Source organism: Chinchilla lanigera, unplaced genomic scaffold, assembly GCF_000276665.1.
Source record: "Chinchilla lanigera isolate Chin_1 unplaced genomic scaffold, ChiLan1.0 scaffold00018, whole genome shotgun sequence".
NCBI lineage: Eukaryota > Metazoa > Chordata > Mammalia > Rodentia > Chinchillidae > Chinchilla > Chinchilla lanigera.
Genome location: NW_004955419.1, coordinates 29,017,455 through 29,032,472, shown reverse-complemented (window position 1 = coordinate 29,032,472; position 15,018 = coordinate 29,017,455). Strand labels below are relative to the sequence as shown.

Genomic DNA, 15,018 nt, shown 5'->3' with positions numbered 1-15,018 from the left:
AAGAAAACAACACGTATTTAGAGGCATGGGTATGACAAATGTTTTATTTCAAAATCTCAAATTTAAACCAGCACAGCACCACTGACATAGGTGCCCTGACAAAACTTTTTGCTGTTATCACCAGGAAAGATTATGATTATGCCAGGCTAAAATTAAGGCTAACCAATCAATACTTAGGTCCCCAGTACCAGTTAGAATCCAAGTAGAAACTCTAGACCATAGGAACCCTGGTTTTCCAGGGAACCTTGGAGTTATTTTTTAAGTGCTATAGCATGATCCAGGACACTGGCCCACAAGTTTACTTCTCACACATAGAAACTGATTTTAAGAGGTAGATGAGAGATTCCAGGTTCCATCTAGCAGTGGAGAGGCAGGACTCTGGTGTGTCAGAGACAAGCCTAAAAGGCAAGTTCACTTCTGCCTGAGCAGGGGTGAGGAGGAAGCTCCCGGTACCACCTCTGAAAGACGGCAGGGAAGGACAGCTGCCCTGCCTGTGTCACTGGCTCCTTGTCCCAGGCCCAGGCAGAACTCTCATTCCCCATGCTGACCCACCCGACTCCCTAGGTCAGTCTCCTCACAGGACCCTGGTCCCTACATCATGCTGCTTGCATCACGTCAGGACAGGACAGCTGACAATGAGCCACAAAGAACTGAATTTCACAAGTGACCATGTATCCTCCAATGGTCCGCCACATCTACCCAGAGGAGCTACAGGTTTCCTTGTGAGCTTTCCTCCTGGGGATCAGTTCAGAGGAGATGCCAAGCCTTCTATGAACATTAGATTTATCCACAGATGTGTGCTGTACATACTATATTAAGGGCAGAAGACACACTTTTGTTTTAAATTACATATAAATACTTAGCTTTCTAAACATAACTGAATAAATTCTCTGACTTATGCACAACGGCTTATTTCTGAGAAAGTTGTATAAAAACAAAATGAACTCGTGTGTTCATGAGCTAAACTGAACTCTACAGAGATACATGAACCTGGGCTGTTCCCCTGTACACGAGTCAGGGGATGGTCAAAATGGGTGCCACCAACCGCCATGACAGCACAGGACAGCAAGGTAGGTGAGGGAAGTGAGGCCAGAGGCCCTGGGAGGCCCTGGGCAGTGACTCAAATGCCTGTCCCGCAGTCTCAGATGCTACTGGGTGACTTCTGTGCTACGGGCTGCCTCATCCCTTACAGAGCCTGGAAAAGACTAATCTGTGAATGGTACTACGTTTGGATTTCAAACAATTTTAAATCCCCAGGATTGGGTTGAGGGAGCAACAATAAAGTTAAAGGTCTACACTTTTAAATAGTATATAACAGTAATAAAAACCCATGGGAGGTGACATTATTTTTGGTTAGTTTGTAACTGAAAACAGTAATCTAGGGAGAGAGGCCATACAGAGAAGGGGAGCATGAAGGAACGGTGGAAAACAGGCCTGTCCTCAGGTGGAATGTGTCAGGCTGCACTGGCCTTCAGTGTCTGATGGAGCGAACAGCAATGGGTCATGAAATCGCCACAAAACATGACTCCACATCATCAGAACAAAGACAAACAACTAGCTTTTTTGTGACTTCTGAACATGTGACTGTAACATTCGTAACACAAGTTGGTTAAAGTTCTGCTAAAACAGCCACACAGAAATAATACCTTACTTGTCACTTCCTACAAGTACATACTCCATTTACAACTCTGTCTTTAAAACCAGGGGGAAAAACTGTTAATACATCTACTCAACAGACTCAGAAGTATATACACCTATTAGTCCAAGAGAAGGCTCGCCTGGACCCAGTGTCAGCACCATCAAAGTGCAGTGTCTGTGACTGCAACTCAGACAAAAATAAAAAATACAGTACTTTCTGAGGCCTAGGACTAGCTCAGGATTTAAAGCATTTGTGGCAGACAGGCATGTCCTCAAGGGTCTTCCTTTCAGACAGGCACCAAGTCACCACTGGTTACACATTAAGTGCATTTTGCATCACTGTACAGGGATATAATATTCCCATCAGGGGGTATAGGAAATTTAATTAAATCCTTCACAGAGCTTTACAAAAATTGCTAAAAAAGTTGTTTGCACTTCCATTTTTAATTTTTAAGTGTGCCACTTTTAACAACATCAATTACAAACTACTTTATGACTGTATTACTCAACCCTAAGGAAGAACTTGATTCCAAGGATCTACTGCATCTCATTCCCAAGGCGTGCACTTCACTCAGAAACACCACAGCCAAGTGCTACCTGTAACAGTTTTCCACTTAACAGCTGGAATTTGCAAGAGCCACAGGGCAGCTGAAGCCTCTAACCCAAAGGCATTAACTGCCCACCAAGTGATTTCAGCGTCAGTCCTACAACTCGCCCTGGCATTTCTCATGAGGACAGTTAGAGCAAAGTGCTGGGAAGGTTGCTGCTCTGCCACCGCAGGCAAGTAGTTTTCGAATGTTTATACAGGTGGCTGGACTGACTAAACCTCTTGCCACACTTCAGGCAGGCATACGGCTTTTCACCTGTATGAACACGGATGTGCTTCTTGCAATCTGTCAAAGTCAGAAAAGTTTTGCAGCAGATTTTGCAGGCATACTTGCGAGCTCCCTCTACAACCAAGACATTGTGCTCTGATAAGGCCTTCTTGCACTTTGACAGGACATCAGCAGATGCCCTGGTCAACTGCGGAGGGCCAGGCTGGGAGGGATGGCTATTTTCAAATGAGGACGTGGCCCCATTCATCATTAGTTGGGAAGTGGCAGAGTTTTCTGGCATTTGTGAACTCCTGACGGATGTTACAACTGGCATTTTGGGAGCTATGCGGCGGTAGTATGGAAAGTTACTGGCTCCTCCTCTTGGGGAACCCATCATTACTCTGGAAAAGGAGGAATGGAGTCCCAAACCAGACCTGGAAAAATCCATCCCAAACTGCTCTCCCTGGTAGCCTGAGGTCTGCACACATGGCAGGCCCATCACCTCCTGCATGGGCCTGACAAAGTGTGAGTCTGCTGGCTCACTGAATGGGTTCTCCACATGGGAGCCAGGGGCAGAGGAGGAGCTGCCTGCAGGCCCAGCTTCCGGACTCAGCAAGTACGGGGCCTCACCTTCCAGCCGGCAGTCGCTAGTGGTGTTTGGGATGTTATCATCATTGTTCTGATTTGCACTGAAGTTACTTCCTCTGCTCTTGTTGAGAAAATTTGAAATACTAAACGTGGACTTATGTTCAAGGTTATTTGTGACTTCCAAAATGTGGATGTCACCTACCCTGTCTGTGCTGGACTGGGGATCTGAAAAACTCCGATCACTGCTTTCAGGGCTAAGGTCTATCTTCTCAGCACTGACCACCACTCCTTCCACTTCCACAGACTCGCTGCCTTCTGCTTGGGAAGTCACATCGCTCACTTCATCTTGAGGCTCAGGCGAGCTCAGGGGCTCAGATTTAACCACCACTCTCATGTGCTCCTTCTCACCAAGACCAACCTCAGCATTTTCACACTGGAAACCACTTTTCTCAGTTGCCGCTTCCTGCTCAAAACTAGTCTCAACCTGAGTTGCACGGGAGGCCATTGACAATTGTGCCATGTTGCTGGCACTGTTGTCAGACTGGCTGGGCACCTGGGCATCTTCTTGAGCACCAAAAGACTGGTCAAACATGATAGAACTGTCTTCCTGGTTGTCAGTCATTCCATCAGGTTTAGGATTATCCACAATTTTCAGAGAATCTGGTGAAAAGAACTCCTCCCGGGAATGAACCCCTGAAGGCCCGTTCTCTGGTGCGACATCTGAAATGGCAGACTCATCCATGGAGGGCCGGAGGCGCTGCCTGGCCCGCTCCTCTGCAGACTGCTTGCGCTTATGAAGGCGTCTCATAGGGAAGGGCGTGCGCTGGTCCATGTTACTGCGCATCGATGAGCTCATGGAGGCTGGCTGTTCCTCGCCACTCTGGCTAGAATTGAGGGCTGAGCTCACAATGCTTAGTCCCAGCTGCTGCAGCATAAAGGAGCGCTGCATGCGGGCGCTCTGCTCCTGTATGCGCTCACTGGGGGGAGACATGGGCAGTGTCCTTGTTGTAAGGTAATGTTTACATGCCTTAACAACAGAGTTCAAATGCAGGTGAGAGGCTGCCAATAAGACATCCATAACATTGCTCTCCCCCAGCATGAGGGTGGAGGTATACATCATGTCAATCAGTGCAGCAAAGGCCTCTGCTGTCACTACCTCGCTATCAAGCTGGATCATATTCATGGTCTGATCTCCTTCTGCCACTGAGAACAGAGCTCGGAAATGTGTGCTGCATGCTGCCAGCACAGAACGGTGGGCTTTGAAATGTCTATTCCCCACTACAATGACACAATCGCAGAGCTGGCCATGAAGTCTCTGGTAGTTCAGCTGCTGGAAAATCTGTTCAAAGTGACCAGGAAAATCCATGATCCTACCGGAAAGACAAAGAAAAAAAAAGTGTTAAGACTTAATGATTTGAATGGCCAAACCTAGACCTTTTCAAGCTTGTGATGTTGCTGACGATGAGCATACACATAAAGAACTTGTCAAATAAAGGGAAGATTCAGCTTTTATCCCCAGGAGCATGCAGCAGCACACACACAGGCTCGTTCACTGGCTGCCCGTCACAGTTCATGTGAACCATTTACAACAATGAGGGATGGTGTTAGAAAAGACCAATGTGTGGTGAGGCCATCTCTCTGCCACAGAAGAAGTTTGTTGGCATTTTGCAATCCCTGAGGACAGTGAATTATCACCAAGACATTCCAAAGAGTCTTAGAAACCTTAAATAAGTGAAAAGGGAAAATTAACATTAGCAGGGAAGATTTCCAGATAGTGATGATTATAGATTGCACACGTGCATTTGTACCTAGTCAGTGGTAAAACCCCGTTAAAAACATGCTTTTCTTTTTGCTTTAAAGGAATAAATTCGGCAAAGCGCCTGCCTGGCAAGCGCAAGGTCGTGAGTTCGGTTCTCGGTATCGGAGAAAAACCAAAAAAAAAACAAAGAAAGGAATAAATTGTCAAAAACCCTTTAACGTATAAGCCCTAGAAAAAAACAGAAGGGGAAAGAAGACACCAAAGCACTTTGGAACTTGGGGAGTGGGTAAATGTGTGCAAAATCAGCATACCCAAAATGCTACCTCCTAGTGAATAAGACAACATATATGAACCCTTTCCCCAAAGTTTCATGAACTGGTGGCTCAGGTAAAAGTAAGACTAAGGACACCTGGCTGAAAGTCTATTCAGATGACCATAAACTGCATGCACTGTAAACATATACTAATAAAATATAATTTTTTAAAAAAGAAGTAAGACCAATTTCCCAGACTAAAAAATTTGCTTATGAAAGCTAAAAAAGCCCACCAAACGCTCAACATTATGCATGAACAAATCCCCACAGGTGGCTCATCACAGTGACATTTTACAACACTGGGATTAAAGACCGATATATGGTCTCTGAAGACCTCAGTTTGAGGGAGCAGAAACAGGGATAAAATTTATATCCAAAGCTATAATGAAAGCCAAAAGATGAAAGTGCCTTCAAAATTCTCAAGAAATTTATTTCCAGCTTAGAATTCCACAGCTAGCCAAACTTTTAATCAGTTATGAAGGTAAACGAAGGCATTTTCAGGCAATCAAGAACCCAAATGTTTACCTCCCACATCTCAGGACATTACTAAAAGACATGTGTAAGTAAGCTGAAAATAAACCAAGGAAAGGAAGCAGTGTAGGAAAAGGGGGACCCACCACAGAAGGTGAAGAAGGCAAATCTACATGTAATAGTAAAGCTCAAAATTAAAAACTAGGCTGTGGTTCTGGTGAGCAACCAGTTCAGACTGAAGCAGGAAGACCAAGGAAGTCTCCAAGAGTGTTGGGGCAGGGAATAAATCACCTACACAGATAGCTGAGAGTGCCGAGTTTTTAGCAACTTCATCATAGTGAGACTATATGTCACTTAAAAAAAAAAAAAAGAAAAATTTCAAATGAGCCAATGATTAATTCCAGGAAAAACAAGAAGTTGTTTAGTTCTACCACACCATGTGATTCATTTGTGGACAATATTTACATAGTCAAAATAATATGAACACAGAACCAAATTTGAACTAGCTGGAGAGCGATGAGAGGAAAATTTGTGTGGGAGGTGGGGCAGAGGAGAAGTGGTATAGTAACGTTAAATCCTCACCTGCCCTATTAGTCGAGAAACATGGTTGGACATTGGTTATCTGAAAAATGGTAAAATAAGTATATATTACTTAGAAATACAGAAACATCTGAAACAACTAAATGTGGTTGCTTCTAAAGACTGGGAGTTTTGGAGGGGACTGGGGGGTGTGTGTGTGTATAAGCTATAAGCCTTAACTATGTGGCTTTGAGCATATAAATACATACATATAAAATTAAATTTTTATCAGGATTTATGGCACATGCCTGTAATTCCAGCATCTACAAGGCTGAGGCAAAAGAATTACAAGTATCTGAACCCAGCGTGGGCACTTAGCAAGACCCTGTCTCCCACATACATTACACACACACATACATACATACATACATACATACATACATACGGCAAGGAGGTGGCTCAGTACAAAAGCCCTAGGTTCAATTCCCAGTGCTGAGAGGAAAACTCAGATCTTAAGGAATACAACAGATCCTTGACATTCTGAAGATATAAACCCTGAGATCTTTGCAAATCTCCAAATTCACAAATATTATTATAGCATTTCACAAAAACTGTTGCAACATGAAAGCAACATAGATGCCAAGCTGCTCACCAGGCTCAATCACTTGAGCGGTATCCTTGCCTCACAGAACTGGCTAAAGTTCAAGATACTGGGAAAAAACTGAAAAGGCAAAGTATCAAATGCACAAAACCCAAGAGTACTGTCCATTTTGGTGTACCTGATAACAAAGTAGTGGAATGACAGAATACCTCAAAGCAGCAGTTGCATGTTGACCATATTCCTTTGCATACTTTTAAAAAATTTTCTGATGACTTTCCAACAACAAAATAGGCCACCTAAGCACATATTCCCCCTAAGGATGTCTGCTCTTTGCTATTATGTATAAGAAAGCAGATATGCAACAGGCACCACTGCCATATTCCTACTTGTTTTACCAAGATTCCCTGCTGGGAGCGAACAGCAAACAGTAACATACCATACCCAACCTCTAACCAACTCACTCAAGGACAAAGGCCTCAAAGCTTTGGGAAGATTAAGCAAAATATAATTACTGTTAAGTAAACTCAAAAACTAAAAGGTGCCAAGTTCCAAAGACGTGATTATTTTGTAACAGGATAAAGGAAGCAGCATTCTGGTTTGAGAAGTAAAATTTGTTGCAAATGTACAAGCTTCAAAGTTGCAACAAGTACTAAGATGCCACCTAAACTTAGGCCCTGTTAGAGAAAAGCAAGCAGTAGCAAACATTCAGCTTTCTGCTTTCTCTACCAGCACTGATAATACAGGTGGCTATGTTGTAGCAGCAGTCTCAAGGATGACAACAGGAGGTAGTGGTAGTACTACTAAAAAAATATAGTACCTTCTGTTATTCTCAAGCCTTCTATATGCCTGCAAATAGCTGTGGTATTATTACAGAGAGCTAAGTTAGGCAGAAATATTATAGGCAGTCAGACAGGGTTAGGCCCTGAAAGAGCCAGTGCAGAAGATGAGAACACATTACAACTGTGCCTGCAGATGCATCTGTCAAAGGACAGGCCTCAAGATAGAGATGGAATGACCACGCCTACATACCGTCCCCTGAGGAATAAGCAACAAAATGAAGATTATATTCACCTGGTCCTATAAAGTTTAGACAGACGTCACCCAGGTGGGTGACCAGAACATGGCCATCCATCCCTTCTCTACAAGTCTTTGTTCTTTCATACACCCTTGCTATGTGACCTGCTTTCCCACTGGATCAATATTATCTAAGTAGCTATACATGTAATCTTGTTCGCTGATCATAGTTTTGACCCACATTGTATCCTCCTTGTGATTTTGTACTCACCTTGTCATTTTACTCTATTAAACTTCCTCTGAGAAATGGGGTCCATGACAACTCACTTTTGGGTTCCCTCCTGTCTCTCAAGAGCTATCTCTTTCAATAAATTTTTCTACTCTCAACCTCTGTTGTTCCTTAGGGATAAACAGAACAGGAAATAAATGTGTCTCCCAGTTATGACAGGTTAGAAAATCAAGAGGATCAGGGAACAAAATACCTGACAGTCCCCTTGGACTGATGTCAAGGACTGGTCGGTGGACAACCCATGCACAAAAATCAAAAAAAAAAAAAAAAGCTCAGGTGATAAAATATTGCTGTTTCATTTCGCCACAAACCCCCATCCTCACCCCACCTGTCTTCTGGCCAAAGTTCAGATCAGACAAGAACTGGGTATATCAACTGTTGGTTGAATTTGTTAATAATAAAGACCAGGGTTTAAAGAGGAAATACATTATGTCCTGTGCTGCTGGCAAGGACCAACTGTCCTCTTTCCTTTAAAAAAGTTGTGGACTTAATAAGTAAAGAGAGGATTCATCTCCAGTTCCCTCCTCTATGTGGGACCCTCTAGAATTCCTACACTCAGCTTATAACCCCAGTACCCTAGATGGACAGCTCCACCTCAGCTGGAGCTGGCATCGGCCAAGCGGGGCTTAATCCTTGGTGCGGTGGCCACAGCAGCACAGGGAAAGAAATATGGCCCTTATCCTCACCTGGGGAAAAATTTTTTTAAAGATAACTCTTGGCACCTCAGTAAGAACACAAGTTGATCATAATGTGTTTATTCTGTGGCGTAAGAGCCAACCCAGAGTCACAATAAGAGCTCACTGTTACAAATCTTAGCTAACTGGCAAATTTATTTTGGCTTCTAATTCAAATTGGTATTTTTGTTTAATTAATATACTTAAAACATTTCTTGTGCATTGTAAATTCTTAAACTACAATTAAAGGGTCAACTTGCCAAGTTTGTTATAAAAAGTTCATAGGGAGTAGGACAGAGAAAAATATATAAAGAAGGCTATAAGAGATACACTTTTGATATGAGAGGATTTTGTATAAAAGTTTTGTCCTGCTAGAAAGATAAAGGAAGAGATAATGGCAGAACTGGAAAGCTCAGGTATGTCAAGGAAAAGCTTGTAGGGTTTCTTTTGTTTTGTTTTGTTTTATTCCTTTTTGAGACAGGGCTTCACTATGCAGTTCAAGCTCACCTGGAACTCACTTTGTAGCCCAGGCGGGCCTCACAGCAATCCTCTTGCCTCAGCCTCCTGAGTATTGGGATTACAGGTGTGCACCACCACACCGGGAAAGGATGTACTTTATAAAAATATGTTTGCCTGTTGGTTTGGTGGAACCTAGGCTGTTCCTTCTAAAAGCTCCTTCCTGTTCAAAAAAGATTGGAGGGCTGTGTTTGAGTTCCCCAAAAGTAGGCCATGACAGAATGATTCAAGTGCAAATAATTTGTTAAGGAGGTGTTCCCAGGAGAAACTAGGATGCAGTGAGCAGGAGAGGGAAGACAAGCAGCCAAGCAAGAGCACAAAAACCCAGCCTTAGCATGATCTATCAGGGGAGCTCTGCAGTATAAATAATGCAACCTCAAGGCAAAGGAACTGGTCTTTCATAGCCCTGCATCAGTCAGTCAGGAGCTAAGAGTCTCTCCAGGGAGATGTAAAACTCCAGACATTTCCAGCTTTCTAAGTGAGGCCAGTCACCGAAATGCAATCCATCTGAGTCACAGATCCAAGTCATTAGATGAAAGAGTAAACAGAACCTGCAAGAAGAGTACACAGAACTGGTAAAAGGGATCAAGAGGAGCTGGTTAGAGCCCTCTAGTATTTGCCACACACACTAAACGATAAAGAATACTAAAGAATAAAGTGATATGTAACCATACAGATCAATGAATGCTACCATTTGCTAGTAAAGGATATTTTGATATATTTACATAGTGTACATTACATTCTCAATCTCCAACTACTGTCTCATAACCATTAGGTACAGAAGAAACCTCAATTCCAACCTCAAGAAACAACAAAAATCTTAATTCCTTTAATTTTAAGATACCACTTAGTGATACGAAGCCCACTGTAATAAAAGTTAATAAATATTGTTTTAACAAAAATTACAAAATAACAACATATTTTATGTATTAAGTTTTCTGGCAATATCACATGACATTGAAAGAAGTCTAATTAATTTAGGCATTAATACATAACTAGCTGTAGTTATAATAGTCTCTCAGTTAAAGCTTATAATCAACAGAAAAATCTGGCAGACTTGAGAGAAGATAATGAGGGTCTCTGAGAGCTGAAAGATTTAGGAGACTAAAGAACAAGGCTTGAAAATGAACAGCAGCAAGAAGATTTAAATGACTAGAAAGTAAAACCCACTGTCACAGTGGCTCCATAGCAAGTATCCCCTTAAAGTACTGCTCTTTTAAATGCCTCCAATAGTTCCTTCAATAATAACATATATTCAACATTCAAGCTTCTAAGAGAGCTCCTCCATGATGAACTTTTACTGTAGACTCACCCACCCCACTTGACTATGCTGGGAAAGCAAGATAGGGCCTTTCTCTTTTTATGTTGGTAGTGGATGGCTGGCTGCTGATAGAGCCACCTAACAAAACTATACATTAAGGAGCTTGAGATAATTCTCTAGCAAGAACTCAGAAAGCTATGAGGAAGGGACAAAGTTGGAGAGCTAAAAAGTAACACGATATGATACAACAGACAATAAAATGATGTGGTCAATATAAGGACAACCCAAGGCCTGGCACTGCTCAATTTACATGTCATGTTCTTTAAAAAAAACGAGGCACCTGAAATTAGGCAACCTGTGTAACAGATTCTATTCTGACAAGATGGCTGGCAACATGCTCTCTTACCATGTGTCAGTGCTATTCCTCTCAACAAGTGATGGGGTCTATATATTCCTCCTGAAGCCACGTAGGTATATGACCATGGCAAAGATTATACTATGTGACTTGTGATCTATGCCATAAAAGGGGACACAGCTTTTGCCTTGTCTTTTTGGACTGTTCTTGGAGATGAGCCACAGTGTTGTGAAGAAGCCTGCCTGAAGTTCAGCTGACAGCTCCCTCCAGACATGTAAGTTTGCCTTCAACATACTTCAACCACAGCCAATGTCTTAACTATAAATACATACAGACTCCAAAAAAGAATCATCTCTCTGAGTTCAGTCAACCCCCAGAACTGCTACAATAATAGAATAATTTTATTATTTTAAGCTATGAAATTTTAAGGAGAGTTGTTACATAGCAATTAAGTAAAAGTAACAATGGGGAACTTATTAACATTTCCCTATATGTTAACATTCAAATACTATCTCCAATGGACACAGAGATGCAGGGTGGGGTTCTGTCTTTGGAGGAAATTACTTCCTATCCAGTCATGGTCCATGTAGTAACAATCACACAGTCCTGAGCCTCTGAGTTGAGGAGTGGACAGGTGATCAAAGAAGGCCTGGCCAATATGGTACCTACCCCTTTTGATTACTGTAACTGTTTCGGAAATGAGTGTGTGACCCAAGCCATACCAACTGTCATTAAGAAAGAGAGACTGTTTCACCTAGCTGTATGAAAAAAATTTAAATCTAGCACCAAGGATAGCCATTTTTGCCTATCTGAAAATGAAGCCAACACAGAAGAAAGCAGTACTGAAGACAATGTCTGACAGTATCAAAACTCTGGGATCTACCCATGACTTAAGTTATCACCACTGTAGACTTATTAGTTTCATGAACCAATGAATTTCCTTTTGTTTTAACCTACTATGTTAATCTGTGTTCCATTAATATAATGAAATACCTGAGGCTGGGTTCTCTAGAAAGAAAATAAGTTTAACTCACAGTTTACAAGGTTGAAAGTCAAAACAGCAAGGAAGTGACTCATGGTACAGCAAAGTCTCTCCTAATTATATCACCCCATGGTAGTTGGCATCCCAAAGGCAGGACCACAGACAGGAGGAAGACATTGTAAGGAAAGACAGGAAATCCAGGAACAGCAGTAATATCTCACTAGGCTCTACCTCTTAAAGGTTCCACTACCTGTTAAAATTGCCAAGCTGGAGCCCTTGCTACCAGTATATGAATCTTTGTGTGTGTGTGAGGTGGGGCAGGTGGACCACACTTAAACCATATTTGAACTGCCATACCTGGTTTATGCTGGACCTCTACCACACAAACATGGTTCAAATTACATGTGCCATAAAAACCCAACTAACACTATCTTAAAACCTTTTTGGATCTAGAAAGGCTGATTTAAAAATTTCATTGGTTTGGCAGATATAACAGTTGCTACCCTCTCTCTGCTCTGATAGAAGAGAATCAGGAATCAAGATCATTGTTTTTCAAAACTGTCAAGCAACTCTAGCAAAATCAGAAGACTATTCTAAAAGCTGTTAAGAGAGCTCCTACTGGAAAATAGGAATTTTACCTAATGCTGTATATCTGAAATCTTCAAAAAAAGGACAAAAGTTTCAAGTTTCTTAAAAAGACTTCAAAATATGACACTATTGGTCTATATAGCTGGAGAAAGTGTAGAAAGCAATCCACCAATTTGTAGCTCTCTCTGCTTCAAAGTGTACAGTTGTTATTTTTAGTAATCTTAATACTACACATAATTTAAAAGTATATTCATACCACTGTGAGTACACACCTGTAATCCCAGCACTCAGGAGGCTGAGACAGGAAGATCATTGCAAGTTTGAGACCAGCCTGGGCTAAAATGTGAGCTCAAGGCCAGCCTGAACTGCACAGTGAGACCCTGTCTCAAAAAGACAAAAAACAAACAGAAAAGCCAAAGAAAAACATGAATAATCAAAAATTAACTATTTTTTCCTTATATTTATTTTTATAATAATGGTCTACTTACCCAATAAGTAAGTTGATTTGTGTGCTAAGAGAACAATCTTCAAATTTGAACAATTGAACACAGATATTGGCAGATATAACAATTGCTACCCTCTCTCTGCTTGTTTGGTTAGCATGATTATTGAACACATCTGATTTATATATGGACATACATGCTTTTCAATAACATACTTAGTTTATATAGAAAAGTATACCCATATTCAAATATCATTTACCAGCATATCAAATGGTTTCCTGCTTGTCTCCCAGGCAGGACCACCTAAGTTGCAGAAAGCATCTTAACATTCTAAAGAATTTATTATATATTACATTATATTATTTTGTTATGTTTGCAATAACGAATACATTCACCATGGAGAATTGATATATGCACACATAGAATCTTAATCCTTTACTTTCTCTTACTCTTTCTTTCCTCCAGTCTCACCTGTCTCAGATCCCTTTCCCATCTCCACAAAGTCTACCTGTTTCTCATCATCTAACTTTTACTTTGCTCTTTGAATTATTTATACTTTGAGTTTCTCATATAAGAGAAACCATGCAATATTTAACCTTCTATGTCTGATTTATTTCACTTAGCATTATGGTGTCACGGTACATTCATATTCTTACTATTAACTCAAATTTATCTTTCTTTATAGCTAAGTACTACTCCATATATATATATATTTTTTTTCTTAACATTCAGCATCCCCAATGTGGATAAAACCTTAGCAGATAAATAACTAAAGAAAATTCATCCTCCTTTTATAGAGAAGATATGGGTAAAAATAAATGTCAGAGAGCAAAACTAAGCAAGGTACTAGCTAGGCAATTTAGATTTTCAACAGGACCCAGTGGAGTCATGGAATATCCATCCATTGCTTTGATTTACCCAACAATGTTGGGGTAGGAAAAGGCTGGAACAAGGAGGGCAAACACAGGTCCAGGGTTAACACCAAATGCCAGTTTGGTTAGCATGACTAATACCATTTCTGGATCTGCAGTCAGGATACCTCAGAAATAGACCTATTAGGCCTCTAAAACCAAAATCCATCAGTGACTAAAGGTGATTATGACTAAGGAAGTTAGGCTAATGCTGAAGCCCTATCATCACCACTTTATCACCTTGTTTTCTAGTTTGAAATCCTAGGGATGAACAGACCAAGAACTTCATGGTCTCTTCATGAGTTTAAGAGAGAAAAGGCAACATTACCCTACTTACATTCCTACTCACATTAGTGCAAGTTCAAAATGTTTATTCTACTAAAACATCTTGTTGAGGGCAGGGGCTATATTTTTTCTCTTTTCCCCATAATGCCTGATCTAAAGCTCAGTAAATTATTTGTTGAGTGAAATTTAGCTGTATATGAGATGAAATATAACATCATATTACCCAATAATCACTGTTCTCAAAAAATCTTACCTAACTCTAAAATCACTAAAAACCACAAAGAAAGTCTCAGAATGTAGAAAATAAAGATCAAAGCCTCTGCATGAAAGATTTCTCTCAGGGAAGTCCCTTAAGCCCTCACACAACCTATTGTTTTAAATTTAAAACTTCAAATTTTTAGAGCCTTGGGAGACTGGGTGAGCCACGCAAGAGGGGAGAAACCGAACCCACTGCCCCTTTGCCATCCAGGAAGTCTCGATCTGGAGGAACCATGGTGCTTGGCCCATACTCCTAACTGCAGGTCAGGCAGCCAGCGCAGGAAGTACCCGGAACATGGCAACCTGCTTATCTGGAGGAACCCAGGGGAAATCCACTCTAACAAGGGGAAATCCTTTGCATACAAACTCCTAACTTATGACCTTTTCTGTCAGATAACTACAGACTTTGCTCCTATGGTCTAAAGTACAATATCAATAGTTACCACAGTTTGTCAGTTTCTCAATTGTGCTTATTGATAATTGTACTACTGTAGCTCAGATGTCATATATGTTACAATCAGTTGTTCTCTCTTGTGTAACAATACTGGGAAGCCCTAGGGTAATAACCTCACCACAGCCCTATACCAAAAGACTACAGACTGAGCCAAACAGAAACCAACATACCACTCTCAATTAATTGGGATCTGGGACAGACACAAACCAAAAATCTCCTACACACAAAAGATATCCCTGAAGAACAGACTATTCCAGGAGAGGCCTGAATACTAGTGATATTGC

General features: G+C 41.2%; 1 protein-coding gene across 5 annotated transcripts in view; it reads right to left on the bottom strand.

The window, feature by feature from the left end:
* Positions 1–26: 26 nt before the first annotated feature.
* Positions 27–15,018, bottom strand: part of Zbtb5 (zinc finger and BTB domain containing 5) — a 32,377-nt gene continuing 17,385 nt past the window's right edge. For 4 of the 5 annotated variants that reach the window (XM_005382879.2, XM_005382881.2, XM_005382880.2 and 1 more), the window contains exon 2: positions 27–4,411. In XM_005382879.2, the coding sequence (XP_005382936.1) occupies positions 2,377–4,407 (2,031 nt within the window). In that variant the 5' untranslated portion in view covers positions 4,408–4,411 and the 3' untranslated portion in view covers positions 27–2,376. Of the gene's footprint in view, positions 4,412–6,166; positions 6,207–15,018 lie in introns of all 5 variants that reach the window. The other variant, XM_013513202.1, reaches the window with a different exon arrangement.